Source organism: Ovis canadensis, chromosome 6, assembly GCF_042477335.2.
Source record: "Ovis canadensis isolate MfBH-ARS-UI-01 breed Bighorn chromosome 6, ARS-UI_OviCan_v2, whole genome shotgun sequence".
Lineage (NCBI taxonomy): Eukaryota > Metazoa > Chordata > Mammalia > Artiodactyla > Bovidae > Ovis > Ovis canadensis.
This window is the reverse complement of record NC_091250.1, coordinates 102,706,024-102,723,897: the sequence shown is the minus strand read 5'-3', so window position 1 is coordinate 102,723,897 and position 17,874 is coordinate 102,706,024. Positions and strand designations below refer to the sequence as shown.

Here is a 17,874-nt window from a genome sequence, read left to right as displayed (position 1 = left end):
TGACATGTGATGAAAATGGAACGAAAACTACACATATAAAGATTACTGTTAGGTCAGACCCAAAGATAGCTAATATAAAAAGCAAGCAAGTATCTCTATTCTATTACATTTGTATTGTCTTTCCATTAATGACTTTGCCCAGGTTCACATCCCAGCTCTACCCCTCACTGCCTGTTACGACCTTGGTCCAGAGACTTTACCTCTTTCTTCTGAGTCTCCTCATCTATAAAACACAGACAAGAACATTATCTATCTTACAGCACTGTTGCAACGAGTGAAAGAGTAAACATCAGTCCAAAATCTTTTATCTGATTATTTTCTGGCCAAATGAACTTTGAAATTCAGAATTTTATTTTTTTAGAAAGGTGAAATGGCAATACTGAGGCCAACAAACATGCAGAACTAGCAGGGCCTGGGGCAGCACGTCACAAGCAAGCAGATTAGTATTTCTTCAGGAAATCAATGGATATTCAAATTAAATAGAATCAATAAAGACTATAAATAGCTGCAAGTAAATTTAGGTCGTATTTCAGCACCAAATAAGTTCAGGCAAACTTATGAAAAACACTTTCAGAGCTTTTACTAGATTTTATGATTGTGGATCAGTATGTGTAGAACACTCAGAAAGTGTCTCATACAGAAAAAAGCATAATTCTATTATTTTACAATGGATTTGTGTTAAAATACATCATATACAGATATCTTTGCATATATGATTTTCAAGTATAATCCTCTGAAAATATAATGTGCTACAGATTTATATTGTGTAGGCTTAAAGATTTATAAGAACCTATTTTTCTAACAATCATATTTTTCTATATAGACTTGCTATATGACCTTGTGAAAATCAGTGACTATTCTTATTTTAGTCTGCATTTCTTTAACCAAAAACTGCATTTGTCACCTAATAGAAGTCTATCTTATTAAGCAAATTATACAGAACCTCCAAGATCTATGCAAAGAGCTCAGGAAAGTGAATTCCTAGGTAGAAATGGGTGGTGGGTACAAGAGGTCTCTCTGACTTTCCCTTGGCATGTCTCATCTAGAGCACTTTTCTGTTCCATCCAGACTTACTTTGTTTTGTTTCTAAAACAACATTTAAAATCATGAGTGCCAGAGTGATAGAATCAGTTTAAAAGAGACAGCCCTGCTCCCTGGAAGGCAACAGGTATGTTTTCTCTTTTTAATGTTGTTCCCCATTTACCTTGGCATGCTTAGAATTGTACTGTAATAAAGAATGCATACTGCAATATTCTTTTATAACCCCAAACAAGAATTTATAAAAGATTTCTTTAAAAAATTGTGCCCTCTGGAATATGTTCAACTTGTTAAAACAACAACGATAACAAAAACAAAAGCATCTAATATATGAATCAAAGAGGTGGGAGGCAGTAGAGCCAACTCCTGTCTCTTTCCCAGAACATTTCCTTTTTTGGAGGAGTAGTAGTTTGTTGCCTCGAGTATGTTTCACCTGATCTAAAAAGCTATATTACCTTAAATTTTTGTCATAATACATATTCACAGATTACAAAGAAGAGTAATATAGAACCTTACTGGTTGATACAGAAGGTAAGGTCTGGATTAAATTTTGCTCTAGACAAAGCATAGTTCAGAGCTGTGGAGATCAGAATTGTGCCAGACATGCACTCTAAATGTCAAGTGGTAAACGGGTGCTTCCAAAGTTACGCTAGCTACTCAGTTCTCACTCAGAACACTGACTCACAAGGAAAGGGGTGTGGACTGTCACAGGGTTGCTGCCATGAGACCACGCAACATCAGGACCACCACTCCACTCTAAACACTTGGATTAAATGGCAAAATGCTGCTCCTAACAGTCTCTATCACCTTATCTTTAAGATCCATTTGAATGAAGACATACTTTAAGTCAAGAGACAAGAGACAGGCTGCAACTGTACAAAGGCTCTGAATTTTCAAGGAAGCATAACTTATTTCCTGGCTAAATGAGCAGACTAATTTACTTGAATTAAATATTTAACTTAGTGATACTGTAAGACAGTTGCTCTTATGGTACATGGTGACTCAGTGATGATGCAGTGTGTCTGGGGAAAGAGGCCCTGGCTTTGATGCTGGGCCTTGCGTAGCTACTCCTTTTCTCTCTCAACGATGGAGGGGGTGGGGGGGAGGGCTGAAGCTCCCTTCCTCCTGAGAAGCATTGGAACAGCCACAAAGTGCCTCTCTACTGTTTATGTACCCATGCTCGTGAGATCGCTCTTCTTGATATACTCTCTCTTCAGTATTATTACTACAGGGTCTGTCATATAGACAACTGAGTTACAGTCCAGTTTAGAGACAAGTTACACTGTCTCCTTGAGGCTGGCTGTGTTTTCTTTTTCTTTTTCTTTTATTGAGGGTATAACTGCTTTACAATGTGGTGTTAGTTTCTGCTATACAATGAAGTGAATCAGCTATATGCATACGTCTGTCCCCTCCCTCTTGGGTCTCCCTCCACCCCACTCAATTCAGGTCACCACAGAGCACTGAGCTCGCTGTGCTATACAAAAGGATTCCACATATATGGGTCAAGATATGTTTTTCTCTTTCTGACCTACTTCACTCTGTGTGACACACTCTTAGGTCCTTCCAGATCTCTACAAATGATCCAATGTCATTCCTTTTTATAGGTGAGTAATATTCCATTGTGTGTGTGTATATATACACACAGACATATACACACACACACACAACATCTTCTTTATCCATTCATCTGTTGATGGACATTTAGGGTGCTTCCATAGTGTCTTTGATTTAGAGTGTTACTTTTTGAAAGTTTATTACAGTTTCTTGAGGGGAAATCCTTCCTGAAACCCAATCACTGATCACAAATAACTCTTTGAAGGACTGTTGTGAACATAATTGTTACTTAAGAGTACCTGTACTTAGTGCATCATAGGTAATAAATGTCAACTTTACATTTACAAGAAACCAACGCATGTCCTCTATTTCAATTTGGCTACAAACTGGAGTCCTCTAAGTATTTGCCATACTTATTTAAAGGAGATAGAGAAGACTGGATTGAAAAAAATAAATAACAGTAATTGGGTTGATAACCTAATAATAAATATTAGCAAAGGAACTAACAAGCTAACTTATAAAAAAAAAAAAAAAAGCTAAGAGGTCCTGTTATAATAAACCAGTAAGTTAGGCCAAGGTCTATTTTATTCCCAAAGTATAGTTAAAAAAAAAAAAAAAGAACTATTAGCAGGGAAATACAAACAATCCTGGAAAAAGTAATATTAAGTTATTGTGATACTGTGATTTATAATAACAAACATATATTTGGTTTTAACTTCCAGTTCCTAACACAGGCTCCTGAAATCTTATAAACTCCTAAGTGATACGAACACTAGGAACATCTTTTGTTCTAATGAGATTACTCTGGGGGTCTCTCAAATGGGAGTTGGTTCCCATAATTAAAACTTTGGAATTATCAGCACCCCACTCCCACTTCTCTGGAGAGACAAGAGGGGCTGAAAATGGAGTTAATAATGGGTCATATGTGGCTTAGAGGGTAGAGCATCTACTTGCAATGCTGGAGACCCAGGTTTGATCCCTGGGTCGGGAAGATCCCCTGGAGAAGGAAATGGCACCCCACTCCAGTACTCTTGCCTGGAAAATCCCATGGACGGAGGAGCCTGGTAGGCTGTAGTCCATGGGGTCACAAAGAGTCGGACACGACTGAGTGACGACACCTTATCCATATGAGGAAGCCTCCTTAAAATCCCAATAGTATGGGGTTTGAAAACTTTCAGGCTGGTGAACACATTCATGAACCAGGAGGGTGATGTACATCAACTAGAAAGGGACAGAAGCTTCTGTGCTCTGGGCCTTCCAGACCTCACTCTACATGTCTCTTCATCTGGCTGTACGTTTGTATCCTCCAACACATCCTGTCATAAACTAGAAACGTAAGTAAGGGTTTCCCTGAGTTGTATGAGCTGTTTAGCAAATAACTGAATTCAAGAGAGAGAAGGTCATGGGAACCTCCGATTTGTAGCCCAGTCAGCTAGAAATGGTGGGTAACCTGGGGACCTGCCACTTGCAGCCCAAGTCTGTGTGTGGTGGGGGTCAGCGAGTAGTCTTGAGGATCTGAGCCCTTGACCTGTGGGATCTGATGCTATCTCCAGGGGAACAGAGTTAGAAATGAGTTAAACTGTGGGACATCCTGCCCTTGTTAAAGAAGTGCTGGGTAGCTACTGCCCATAGAACAAGACATGGTGACATTCTCAGATAAGACAGAGTATATCTAAGAAATATCCTAAGTTTTACAGCTCTAGAAGAAAGAAAAAAAAAAGCCCCAGCAGCTTTTTTAACCCCAGAAAGTAAATGCTAGCAATCTTAGAGAAGCATGGAATTTCTCAGTGTACAATCAGAAGTAAAACTCATCCCCTTCTGCATAGCACATTGTCACTAGCTTAAAGAAAACAGAAAAACAGATAAAACGTGACTCAGTTTACAGCTCCTGAATCAACTGTCCTAAAAAACCACACTGTTTCCTTGGAGAGTTCAGATTTTAATCAGTGTGAGACACCACGACCAACTACAGCAGTCACAGATAAAAATGAGTTGCAAGGAGGTAGCCAATGGGAACATTCATGATACCATGGCATTACATTTTTTTAATGTTTATGGCAGCTTGGAAATGTGTATAAAAAATTAAAATACATTACTATTTGAGCCAGGAATTCCACTTCTAAAAATGAAAATTGTTCAAGTCAGAAAGAATGTTTGTGGTAGCCTAATTTAGAAATAACCTAAACGCCTGTAATAAGGGAATAAAGAATTTATGGCACATCCAAACAACTAAGGCATTAAAGGAGGTGGTACAGATTTCCATCTACTGATGTGGAGAGAAAAAAGGCAGGTCACACAACACAGGTATACACACAACTTATGTGTATAAAATTGCGTGAGTTTGTAAATGAACTCCATGTGTATATATTAAACAAGAGAATCTGGTTACTAAATCTCACTAGTGGTTATTGATAGGCGCTAGAATTGTAGATGAATTGTTTTATATTTTTTACCTTTTTGTATTCTGTGACCTTTTAAATGTGAATATATTATTTTTTAATTAGAATAATAAAGTTGTTTTCACTAAAATATTACATAGTAATACTAAATGTATTTTCTAGAAGAACCCCATTAATTTTAATACACTGATTTAATTTTAATTATGGGGAAAAATATTTACTTAGAGGCTATTTCACAATAAGTCTGTTTCATTGTCCCTCTACACATGTATTTCTAAGCTCATCAAATTCTTCTATTTCTTCTCTGACAAAGTTCAAATAGGAAAAACTGCAAGGGAAATAATTTAATATTTACTTCCCTGTACTCAAGAGCACTTCATAGCAATCCAAGTGACTGGTGGGGGCTGGTACAATCACAGTGGAAAATCATGCCCCATTATATTCTCTACCTTCTCCAAAAGGGGCACAACCAAAAAACCCCAAATAATACAGAACCAGAAGTGAAGAGGGGGCTTCCCTGGTGGCTCAGTTGTAAAGAATCTGCCTGCCAACGAAGAAGATAAGGGTTCAATTCCTGGGTTGGCAAGATCCTCTGGAGAAGGAAATGGCAACCCACTCTAGTATTCTTGCCTGGGAAATCCCATGGACAGAGGAGCCTGGCAGGCTACAATCCAAGGGGTCACAAAAGAGTCAGATACTACTGAGCGACTAAACAAGTGAAGAGCAGAGAATACTGTGGGTTCTCTCAAATGACAGCCGTGCTCTCTTCCCAGTCAGGTCTCAGGTGCCCAGGCCTGGGCATCCAACAACTTGGATTCCTGAGCTCCATCACTGAGTACTAGTTACCTAATCCGGTATAGCATTTACCTCTGGAAAATTATACATAACGTCTGTGATTACCTTAGGACACAGGATGTTCTGGCACTGGAAGCTGATGAGGCACAGAAGAGTTATTAATGATGTGAACTACAAAGAAAGGCATACATTAAAGTAAAAGCTCCATCCAAAAAAGGTCCAGAAAAAGCTCACCAACATGGAGCAAAGACAGTAGAGATGCACCGTGATTAACGACCACGCCCTAAAGCAGATGCCAGTGACAGGAGTAATAAGGAGCTGGGAAGAAACTGAAAGTACACCTGAGGAAAGCTAATTTTAGGGAGAGCAGGTTACCATCAGCTCAGAGGCAGCACGGAGCTGTTCTATTGCTTCATTTGTGGATTGGGGAGCAAAGAGAACCCTGCTGATATTTCTCCCCAATTCAGGATTCTATAAAATCCCAGAGGCAAGTGGGTAAGGCAACTTACCATACAAGGGAGACTAGCCAGGCTATTTCCAGATCAGAGCAACAAGGAATAAACCTTGTCCAGAAAACTTTGTCTGGCAGGCTTCTGAGATGGCCATAGAATCTATAATCTATTCACTGTGAGAATTTCACAAAGACTGCCCTGTACACACATAATCACAACTCAGAGAACCTGACCATGTAAACTTGAGGCTAACTGGCTGGTAGCAACAAATGTTCCAGTAATCTCACTGAGAGCAGATTACAAAAGGAGGCGTGCCAAAGGAAAGAACAGTAACATGATTCTATAAAATAGACAATCCTACTCACTGCAGCCCTGAAATTAAAAGACGTTCCTTGCTCCTTGGAAGAAAAGCTATGACCAACCTAGACAGCATATTAAAAAGCAGAGACATTACTTTGCTAACAAAGGTCCGTCTAGTCAAAGCTATGTTTTTTCCAGTAGTCATATGTGGATGTGAGAGCTGGACTACAAGGAAAGCTGAGCGCTGAAGAATTGATGCTTTTGAATTGTAGCACTGGAGAAGACTCTTGAGAGTCCCTTGGACTGCAAGGAGATCAAACCAGTCATTCCTAAAGGAAATTCTGAATATTCTTTGGAAGGATTGATGCTGAAGCTGAAACTCCAATACTTTGGCCACCTGATGAGAAGAACTGGCTCACTGGAAAAGACCCTGATGCTGGGAAAGATTGAAGGTGGAAGAAGAGGGTGACAGAGGATTAGATGGTTGGATGGCATCATCGACTCAATGGATATGAGTTTGACTAAGTTCTGGGAGTTGGTGATGGATAGGGAAGCCTGACATGCTGCAGTCCATGGGGTCACAAAGAGTTGGACATGACTGAGAGACTGAACAGAACTAACCCACTCAGGTTTTATTTTCTGAGCATAGGATAGGAGTAAATTAAATGCTGTACTGAATGCACCCAAGTCTGGACACTGTGGGCCACACGTGCACTGTATGCAGCATATAGTCAGCTTTGAAAACAAAGTATGCCAAAAAGTAATGTCTTTTTGGCCTGTTACCTGGAAAAGCTCAAAATGTCTAACTAGAAATATTAAAAAATTATACTGGACATTGAATCCAAAGCAGCAGTCCTGCTTTTAGAGCTATGGTTCTGTTCGTGGATGTGGGAAACTCTGTCACAGAAGATACTTAACCCTGAGGTAGACAGACGGATGAGCACACAACCATAGTTTTCATAAAGCTTTTTCTTTAAAGAAAAAACACCACAGTATCCTGATTATAGTAATATATCCTCTTATAGGATATCAGGGGGCAACAGGATGAGACGGTTGGATAGCATCATTGGCTCAATGGACATGAGTTTGAGCAAGCTCTGGGAGACAATGAAGGACAGGGAAGCCTGGCGTGCGGCAATCCATGGGGTCACAAACAGTCAGACACAACCAAGCGACTGAACAATAACAAGAATATTTGGAAGACATGAAGAAGTATGAAGAATATAAAAATCCTCTGTTGTTCCACTCTCCAGAGAAGACCACTTTTTACATTTTTGGTACATTTCCTTTCACTTGGGTGTACATGTATCTATATTTAAATCAATTTGTGATCACACTGTGTATGTGGCTTGGGAGACAGCTTTCAAAACTTACTATACTTTAAACAATACCCTAGACCACTAAATATTCTTCCCAGCACCATTATCAATGTTTGTTGTACTGATGCTCTATAATTTATTGAATAATTTTCCTGTTAGGTTATTTAAGTTATGTTTAAAGTTTTGCTACTATAAATCATAATACTGTGATGATTATACATACTTATATATTTTGCCCATATCTCTGATTATTTCCTTAGGATACATGTCTGGTATAACCATTGGAACTTAATTTTTGAGGCCCCTCATTCACACTGATAGAGCAATTTTCAAAAAGGCTGTGCCAATGAATATTCTACTAGCACCTGAATTTTCCTATATTTTCATCAGCACTGAACATTATTCACAGATATGTTCAACAAAAAATTACTTGTTATACTGAACTTCTATTTTCAAAATAAAATATAATGAGTCTGAATTATGAGCTAAGTGATTTCAAGAAAAAATTTTTAATATCCAGAAACCGTAAGTTGTGTGTAATGGAAGGTAAGGTGTTACAATAGTCTTTTCTTTTAAAAGTGATCATTTTCTGGGGATTAAGGGACATTTGTGTGTGTGTGCTCAGATGCTCAGCCGTGTCTGACTCTTGGCAACCCTATGGATTGTAGCCTGCCAGGCTCCTCTGTCCATGGGATTCTCTGAAAATATTAGAGTGGGCTGCCATTTCCTCCTCCAGGAGATCTTCCCCATCCAAGGATGGAACCCGAGTCTGTTAGGTCTCCTGCACTGGCAGGTGGACTTTTTACCACTAGTGCCATTTGGGCATTGAGGTCACCTCAAGTGTATTAGATAGCTACCATAAATAGTATATACAGTAATATGAGGCCTTCCTAATGGTACAAAAGAAAAGTTTTCCCCTAAAGAACTTTCTGTATAATTTTATAAAAGTATGAATCACATAGGCTAAAATAAATCATCAGAGGATGATTTCAAGTGTATTCAATCAAGTGATGGAGACAGAACCCAACGATTCAGGAGATGAAAGATACTGGACATGTTAAAGAAGGTTCATGGATGAAGGGAGTCAGGGGTCCTTTCTGGTTTCTAATTTAATGTCAGTGAGAAGAATTTAAAGCAGAAATAGTATTAACAACAGGAATAATCACTTTTTTGGTGAAGTACAGAATCACAGCCTGGTTGAAATAGGCAAGTATTGAGAAGGAATTTGAAAAAAACATTTGATAAGTAAAATTATCCAAAAGAAGGGCATGGGAATAGTTGGCTAAAGAATAAGGATTCAACATAGTCATTGTTTCTGATGACCCATAATCATGAACATTACTGCTACCACAAACAGCTTTCCACGTCACTTTGCACATTCATTTGAGAAACATTTAAAATTTAGCACATACAGGTGCCACCTGCCCACCAGGTCGGTCTCAGCAGTGTATTATTTTTATTGTTTGACAGCATCTGTACAATCATATAAATATTTTCACATACTTTATAAAAATGGATGGAAAGAGAAAAAAGAAAAACAAGTGGATAAAATGCTAATTTAACTGATGGCAATTGCCAAATATGCCCCAAATGGCATGCTTCTGGCCACATTTGGGTGCTCCCTGAACATAAGCTGGCCAATGCCATGTTCCACTGTGTATAAAATGGATGGAAATATGTCACCAGAGACTGGGAAGAAGACGTCCCTTATTATGTGCAGGTCTATTGCTGGACTTACACTCACTGAATTCTGGTATAGGAGAGTTGCATGTAGGTTGGATCCAGGCTGCCCGAACGAGTCCTAGCTCCACCACTTACTACATCTGTCAGTCTGTAAAATGGGAATGATAGTACCTAGGCTCAATGGGTTTTTGTACAGATTAAATGAGGTAATACATATAAACATTACTTACAGCAAACAGTTCCTGGCAAAAAGTAGCTGTTCAATAAAAGACAGCATCTCTTCCTACACCACTGTCGCCATCACTTTTTCAAGAATATTCTACATTCAATATAAAGACTGTCTGAAACAGAGTCTTGTACAAGAATGAAAAGTTTATTTTCATGAAGAATTACTTGGCAATTTTATAAAGGATGAATCGGTGTAATAGGAAGAGAAATGGCTTGGAGAAAAGCTGAAAGTAGGTGTGGGAATCTGAATGTGACACACTTAGATCCTGGTAGTTGTGGAAATGAAAAGGGAAGACAAAATTAAGACTCTGTGGTAGAAAAGAGCACCTCTCTCTCTTTTATGCCCTAACACATACAGTACTATTTGTTTAAGCATAATCGAAAACTATGATAGCTGGATGCCTTAAATCCAGTTTATATAATTTCATCCATAAACACACACAAATGCAGAAAAGATGATTTATATATAGCTAGTGATACTTTGGATATCATTAACATATGTTTACTTATGAAAATAACTGAAGCCTTGATTTTTCATCAACTTCAGTTAAAGCGGTTTCATTTAAGAATCTTTGAGCTTCACATGGTTTATAATTTTCTTAGTAGAAAATACATGTTCAGCATAAAAAATATAAGGGAAGGTTCACACATAAATATGCGAAAATAGAAAGTCTTCTCACAAACTTGCATGTTACTGGTATTCAATATTAGGAGTAATGATTGTTTTACTTTTCTGTTAATTGGGAGAAACTCTTATTTAAGTCTTATTCAAGAGGGCTATTAAAATTCACATATTATATGATGATTTAATATATACTTATTTTATTAAAGCATGGAAATAAACACACACACTAATGAACTTATTCACTATTAAAACACTTCAGATTTTACTGTTAAAAAATAACATTATACACAATCAGAAAAGAAGAAATATACTATTTCATCACTAACCCTAACATTTTGTCCCTGGTAGAGCATGTAGTTTTATTAGTATTTCTTCTCAAAGAAGTGAAAAGTTACTGGAAAGAAAATTTGGAGAGACTAAAAATCTTTCAGCTCTGGTATCTGGGTCTCTGCAAATGCTGTCTCCTCCCCATTCCCCACCCCTAACGTCCCTTGCCTCCAGTTTATAATCAGATTAACTCTTGCACATCCTTTAGGTCTTAGTTCAAACATTACTTACTTCAACTGGAAAATTTCCCTGGACCTTCCTAATAAAACATGCTTGGCTCTATACCATAGCACTCATGCATGGATGCTCAGGCATATCCAACTCTTTGTGACCCTATGGACTGTAGCCTTTCAGTCTCCTCTGCCTATGGAATTTTCCTGGCAAGAATACTGGAGTGGGTTGCCATTTCCTCATCCAGGGGATCTTCCCAGCCCAGGAATCAAACCCACATCTCCTGTGTTGGCAGGCAGATTCTTTAGCGCTGAGCCACCTGGGAAGCCATTTTATCAATACTTGTTGAAGCACCCCACCTCCTGCTTGTCAATAAGCTCAGAAAATACAGAGGAGCAGGCTTGGGCACTGTGCTATACCTCAGGACCTAGCATAGCGCGGAGCATAAATTACAGGTGGGATACTTGAGTGTGTGCTGAATGAAGGGCCGAGGGTCTGATCTTATGATTAAAATTATGCATGATTTTCTAAACATTTATTTTCGTTGGGGGTTCTAATGGTCCCTAAGGTTTTTTCTTCCCCAGGAAAAATAAAGTACAGATAAAAAGTTATATATAATTTTCTGGATCATCTTCCCAGGTTTAGAAGCCCTGCACTAGACTGTAGTGAGTTGATGCTATGAAGTTTCTTGGTCAACAGCCATTTGGCTTCCCCTGCCAAAATGCCCACTGGGTCATGCACTTGTTTCATTAAAACATATGCAGTTCCCAGGCAGAATGGGGTTTTACTCTTGTGCAATGATATAAATGAGTAAAAATACATTAGTAAATGTCAATGGAGTTATCTCAGAACCAGACACTTTCAGTAGTCACCAAAAAACAAACACTTTCTATTTCATCTTCAGGGGATTATTTTCCTTCCTTATTATAATCAGCAGATTATTCCCTACTATATGGGAAAGTCTGATCTGAAATCTACACCCATACTGTCCCTTGGGAAGTATGGTCACTAGGGATTAGAATTCCATGTCCAGTTCCTACAAAACGTGATTGTCCTTTTGCAACTAAGTAGTTCATACTTGTTTTACAGCAGCTCTGACATCATTGTTTCATCTTTTTTCCTTGACTGTGAATTCACTCTGGCCAAGGGTCACTATTTCTCAGTCTTTAGAACTGGATTTTGCATCAAGGGATGCTCAATAAATATTTCTGATCAACTGACAGACCAAACACATGTAGTACAGTAGTACAGGATCCTTACATGTAGTACAGTATCGTTACTACAGTCACAGATGTTACATACAAGCTAACTCCTTATACATGACTGTGTAAGTGCCAGACACTCTAAACAAACACTAAAGCAAATTGTGACTACCAGGGGAAAACTGGACACTTATGCAGTAACAGTGTGTCTGAAGTTGGTCATCACACACAGTCTGTAACTTGAAAATCAAAGGCTTGACCAGAGCTTCTCTTCTTAATGTGTCTGCTGCTGTATCATTTCTTCGTCGTCTGCCTCTTACTATCTGTATTTGCAAAAGGTATTTTCTAAGTCAAAAAATAATTCAAATCTTAAGAGTTACCTTTGTAACCAAATGGTCTATTTTACTGTACTAAACTGATCTATTTCACTTCTCAATGTCGGATCCTCTTCTTTAAAAGAAAGTTAATGGGAAAACAAGTATTTCTTGATAACCGACTTTTGTTTTTAACCAATTATTTTCCTGTTTGCAAAGGCCCAAGAAAGGGCAATGGTGAAATGTGAATTTAAGCTACTAACCACCTTTAGTCTGTCCGGCAAACAACTAGCTTAGACTATTTCAAAAGGTTACAAAAACAGAAACAAAACTAGAAATACATACTAAAAAGGCAAGAGACCTAACAATGGGGCTTACAACTGTTGAAGCTCAAATCACTGTCTCATGAATAACTATTACACAAATAACTAACATTTATAGGGCACAGAGGATGAGATGGCTGGATGGCATCACTGACTCGATGGACACGAGTTTGAGTAAACTCAGGGAGTTGGTGATAGACAGGGAGGCCTGGCATGCTGCGATTCATGGGGTCGCAAAGAGTAGGACACGACTGAGCAACTGAACTGAACTTACATTAAACATCTTAGTTAATGCTCCTAACTTACTATCGTGGCTACCACTCCTAACAACTTACTATAGTCCAGCCCAGCATCTCACTGTGTGCTGTTGACATGTCCCTTCCAATCCCCCCCATAACAATATCTGCCTGTGATTCTACAGTTAGCATACAAGGTGGAGCCTAGTCCAAGCGTCACTTCCTGGATGAAGCCTTTCTTGAACCTTCTTCTTGCAATCAATGATTTGGACATTTGTTCCAGGTTTTTACAAAAGTGTACTAAAAGAAATGAGAGATAGCTGATCTCCTTGACTACCAGTAAGTACCGAACTAATGAAGTGAGTTTTATTCCCATGTATTTAAGAGTTAAGGTGGGCTGAAACTCTGGGTCTGGTCTACACTGTGGGCAGCAGAGTGAAGACAAGAGCTGTTTTCAGAAAACAGAAGTTGGAAACCTCAAAGTTTCTACTAATGAGGCCACAATGAGATTATCATCTTAAGAAGATACATGACGTTTTTGCCCATTTTCTCTCATGGGAGTCGGGGGCCCCAGCACAGAATTTGCACAGTCAGATGTCCTTCCTTCTGTCTACAAATCAACTGGGGAGTGTTCTGTGCACACTCTCTGTGTCTGGGCACCAAGTGCTCCATTTTTGTTAACACAGTAAGGTTCCTGTTATCACCGGTCCAGCAATCACCACTTATAGGTTAATAGCTAAATTACATTTAACAACTGTCTCTAGCATTACTATTCAGGCAGACATTTCTTGGGTTTAAGTCACTCTTTAGACATCCAGAGTTAGCCAGTAGAATAAAATCCCTGTCTTTTATTTACCTGCCTTCCTAGATCACTAAACCTATGGATGTTTTCTTGGGCCTGGACTTTCTTTTATTACTTCTAATACTAATAATTTGAAATTGTTGCTTCTTTTACCCAGCTGAAGGCAGAATTCCAAAACTCATTTGCCAGCCTCTCTCTATTTTCCTCCACCCCTTCTCCAGCTGATTCTAAGGTGTTGGAAACTTTCTATTTGTCTGTTTCCTCTAACCCAAGGATGTGTCACTTGAGCTTAGGTTGCAGCCCTCATGTTTCCATTACAGATTTCTCTATAGAGAATTCAAACAGCACCACTACAAATGCTTACGTGAACCAAGCAGCTCACTTTTGCTTACTCACAGGAATCTTGCTCAAAAAACAAATAGGTATGCAAACGATTGTTGCTGTTGTTCAGCCGCTAAGTAGAGTCCAACTCTTCCTGATCCCCACAAGACTGTACCCCACCAGGCTCCTTTGTCCATGGGGTTTCCCAGGCAAGGATACAGGAGTGGGTTGCCATTTCCTTCTCCAGGGGATCTTCCTGACCCAGAGATTGAACCTGTGTCTCTTGCATTGGCAGGCAGATTCTTTACCACTGAGCCACCTGGGAAGCCCATTCAAATGATTAAGTTTGCTCAAAATCAAAGACAATGACACACTAAATTTTATAATTAAGGGAATATATGATATTGTGTGACTTTCAAAATAAATATTTTTAAAAACAAAATATGCAGACTGAGGCATCCGCTGAAAAGACTTCTTGGTAGCATTCTCAAAATGTACTTTTATTCCCTAAAGATTTTTAAAGCTCGAGAGGCTGTTCTAAACAGTACTGGCATTGTATGCGCCTCCAGCTGATGTCTCCTGACCGCCATGCAGCACATTCTGAAACTCAGAGCCAAAGGAAGCTGTCCAACAGACAAACCAATTGTTAAAGGGTGCAAAGGGCCTTAGAAACTACTTAAACATTGCCCTTAAAGACACACCCAAATGACTGCTTTGTGCTTCGATGCTAACCCTCCCTAAAAGTGGCTAACTGGGAAAATAAAATCCTTTTCAGACACAAAGAGTGAAATCTGAGTCATGATAAGACTGCAATGCTTGGTCAAGGGCAAGGAATCACTTTTTCTAACCCAACTGCTAGGTGCAATTCACCTTGTGCCCTCTGCCCTGCAGTATGCCTAAACACTGGGCAGATTTTATGTAAAATTTATTCTCATATGTGAGCATTTCTTTCTTCATTATTTTAACGGTAGAGAACAAACCCTAGCTAAGAGGCCAGTGCACAAAAGTACAAAACAATTTGATTCAAATTAATTTTCTTCCTTATGGTATTAAGTTCACAAAATTTAGGGGTAGAAGATAAAAGCCTGTCAGAATTTAGAAAAGGTTCTGGGAGAAAGTCACAAGTCAAGAGACTACAAAGGTCTCAAAGGGACTGACAGTGGAGATTTCACATGGGTCAACAGTTACCACAAACAACTTATAAAAAGCAATGCCTAATAGGTTCCATGGGTAGGAATTACCTTATCAATCATGCTTAACCTTTTAAGGTATTATGCTTTTTTGAGACCACATTCATTAAATAAGCACTGAATGTAAAACTGCTTTCTCATCTAATCTTACAATCTATATTATTTTAAAGAAAGAATGTTTGACCATGTATTTTCTAGATATCACAGCCTGTTTAACATTATATCCTGATGATAGGATACCCTTCGTGAGTGCTTCAACTATACCACGTACACTCCTATAATTAATTAGTCATGCAATTTTACCTTACTCTATTAAAAATAACTATAATTTCTATAATATGTTAGCATCTAATCAGAATTAATAGCTTTTCCATTGGTTGATTAGGGTCAGATGTGATAAGTGATCCCAAATGTTCTTTAGAGCCTTCAAGACAAAGAACTCTAAGCAAGCACCAGCATCTTTTGAAAGGATACCTCAGAGGGCAGGGAAAAAATATTTTCCCCCAGTAAAGTAGAGAAGGGGAGCTGGTGGTAGGTTTAAGGATGAAAGGTTTTCAGGGCCATTAGCTAGTTTAGAGTATGGGTTCCTCCTGCTTCTCCCTGACCCTCCCAGCCTGATTAACAATGAGGATGCTGGTGAGATACTGGAGGACGGGTTCTGACCATACCTTCATGGGTAGGCTCTGGGTCAGGTGTAAGTGAGATGTCATCCAGCTCTCGCAGGCAGAGCCATTCTCCATCCATAGACACTCGGAATTTGCAAAGGTAGATGGTCTCCATGGCAGCCTGTGTGATCTTGTCAGTGGTGGGGGTTGGCATGTCGGTTGGAGGCGTCAGAGCAGACATGATGACTCAGCTGGGACCACAATACACACACACACAACACACACACACACACACACACACACACCAAAAAAAAAATAAATAAAAACCCTCCTCAACAAAAACCCCCAAATCCGAAGCTCTGCAACAAAGCTCTCAAGAAAAGGGGCAGGTGAGGGTTTAAAAGAAAAAAAGACAGAAAAATACCTATCCTTTAAGCACCAAGTGTTCAAGATAAATAATTCTATGCTATGTTTTCTCAGAGGCAGTTCCTACCACATAGCAAAATAAGATGATGCTTATCTTCTTCCAGGTTCTCTCCTGTTATCTTCCCTTCCCTACCCCCTTCTTTTTCAGCTGAGGCAGAGGCTTGAAATCCTGCACAGTCGATGCTACCTTAGTTGGCTTTAAAAAAAAAACTGGCCTCTGTATGAGTAAGTGAAAAATCCTCCTTCTTTTTACAGAAAAAAAAAATACAAAGGAAAAAAATGAACAAAAAATAAACCAATATTTTCTGTTTAGCTTTAAAAAAAAAATCCTGAATTGCAGAAATCACTTCCAGGATCTGCTCAGAGGAGCCGGGATGCTGAGTTCTAATAGGATTGGTTGTGCGCAGTAAAGCAGGGTGTTGACCAAAATGGCTGACTAATGAACTGAACTGAAAATTCAAGCTCATGTGACCAGCTGCTCTGAACGTAGGGCGAGCAATTCCCAGGATGCTTTATAGATGCTGCTGATGCAGGGAGAGCAATTAGGCTGCCTGCTCTCATCGTGCACAACCCACTTCCAGACTGTGCTAGTCAAACTGTGATCAGACATAACACAATGCACGTATTCTCATCAATTTCCCTTGCTGTAGGATAAAAGGGCTGGGTAACAGGAGGACAATTAATACTGGGTAACGCTGCACAGCAAAAATGGTAAAAGAGGTAGTTAGATTAATTTAACAAGCACATAATTCACTTCTTTTATCCTTATATACTTAGCTATCAAAATTCTTTGCTCTGCTAAAGGTGGTGTTTTAAGAAAAACTAAAGCAGATTTTTTATTTAAATATACTTTCAGGCATTCATAATTTTCTTCTCCAAAGTACAAAGACTTAATTTTTCAGACTGGACAGAAGTGCAAGAAAAACAAACAAACAAAAAAAAACAAAAACAAAACCCTAGAAGTTAAATCCTTCCTGATTTATGGCAGTCCTTCTTTCACTTCTGACACTGCTGTATTCACCAAGTTTCTACATTAGACTGTTTCTAATAAGAGGATAAAACTATGCTATATCTTAAAATTTCTCCCACCCTGGAACATCCTAAGTGCACATTATCATATTCTCTCTATTTTGCACATTTTATTTTTCTATCTTTTGGCCACACCACAAGGCTTGTAGGGTCTTAGTTTGCTGACCAGGCATTGATCCTGTGCTCCCTGCACTGGGAATGTGGAGTTCTAACCACTGGACCACTAGGGAAGTCCTATCATATTATCTTAAACCAATCAATCAGTTTGCGCATCTACATATCTATATTATCTAATGAGGCCTTTATGCCTTGGAAGTGAAAACTTAGGTACTTGCTTTCTGAGCTACAAAAATAACAAAGAGATAAGGGATGACAGAGATTTTCTTTGAAAATGCTTTGGATGGTTGAAAACAATTTTTTTTTCTTTTGCTGGAGGGTCTGGTTTTAAGAAGGAACATAAAACTTCAAGAAATATGTCCCAAGATGATTTATTCTGTTCTAGGATTTCTTATGAGAGGGATATCTAACAACTGAA

General features: G+C 38.8%; 1 protein-coding gene across 8 annotated transcripts in view; it reads right to left on the bottom strand.

Annotated features, from left to right (window-relative positions):
* Positions 1-17,874, bottom strand: part of RUFY3 (RUN and FYVE domain containing 3) — a 94,018-nt gene that overhangs the window by 56,425 nt on the left and 19,719 nt on the right. For 2 of the 8 annotated variants that reach the window (XM_069594299.1, XM_069594297.1), the window contains exon 2: positions 15,948-16,135. The exons of 2 other annotated variants lie outside the window; for them this stretch is intronic. In XM_069594299.1, coding sequence (XP_069450400.1) covers positions 15,948-16,125 — 178 coding nt within the window. In that variant the 5' untranslated portion in view covers positions 16,126-16,135. Of the gene's footprint in view, positions 1-15,947; positions 17,598-17,874 lie in introns of those variants that run through there. 4 more of the 8 variants (XM_069594296.1, XR_011257790.1, XM_069594295.1 and 1 more) reach the window with 4 other exon arrangements.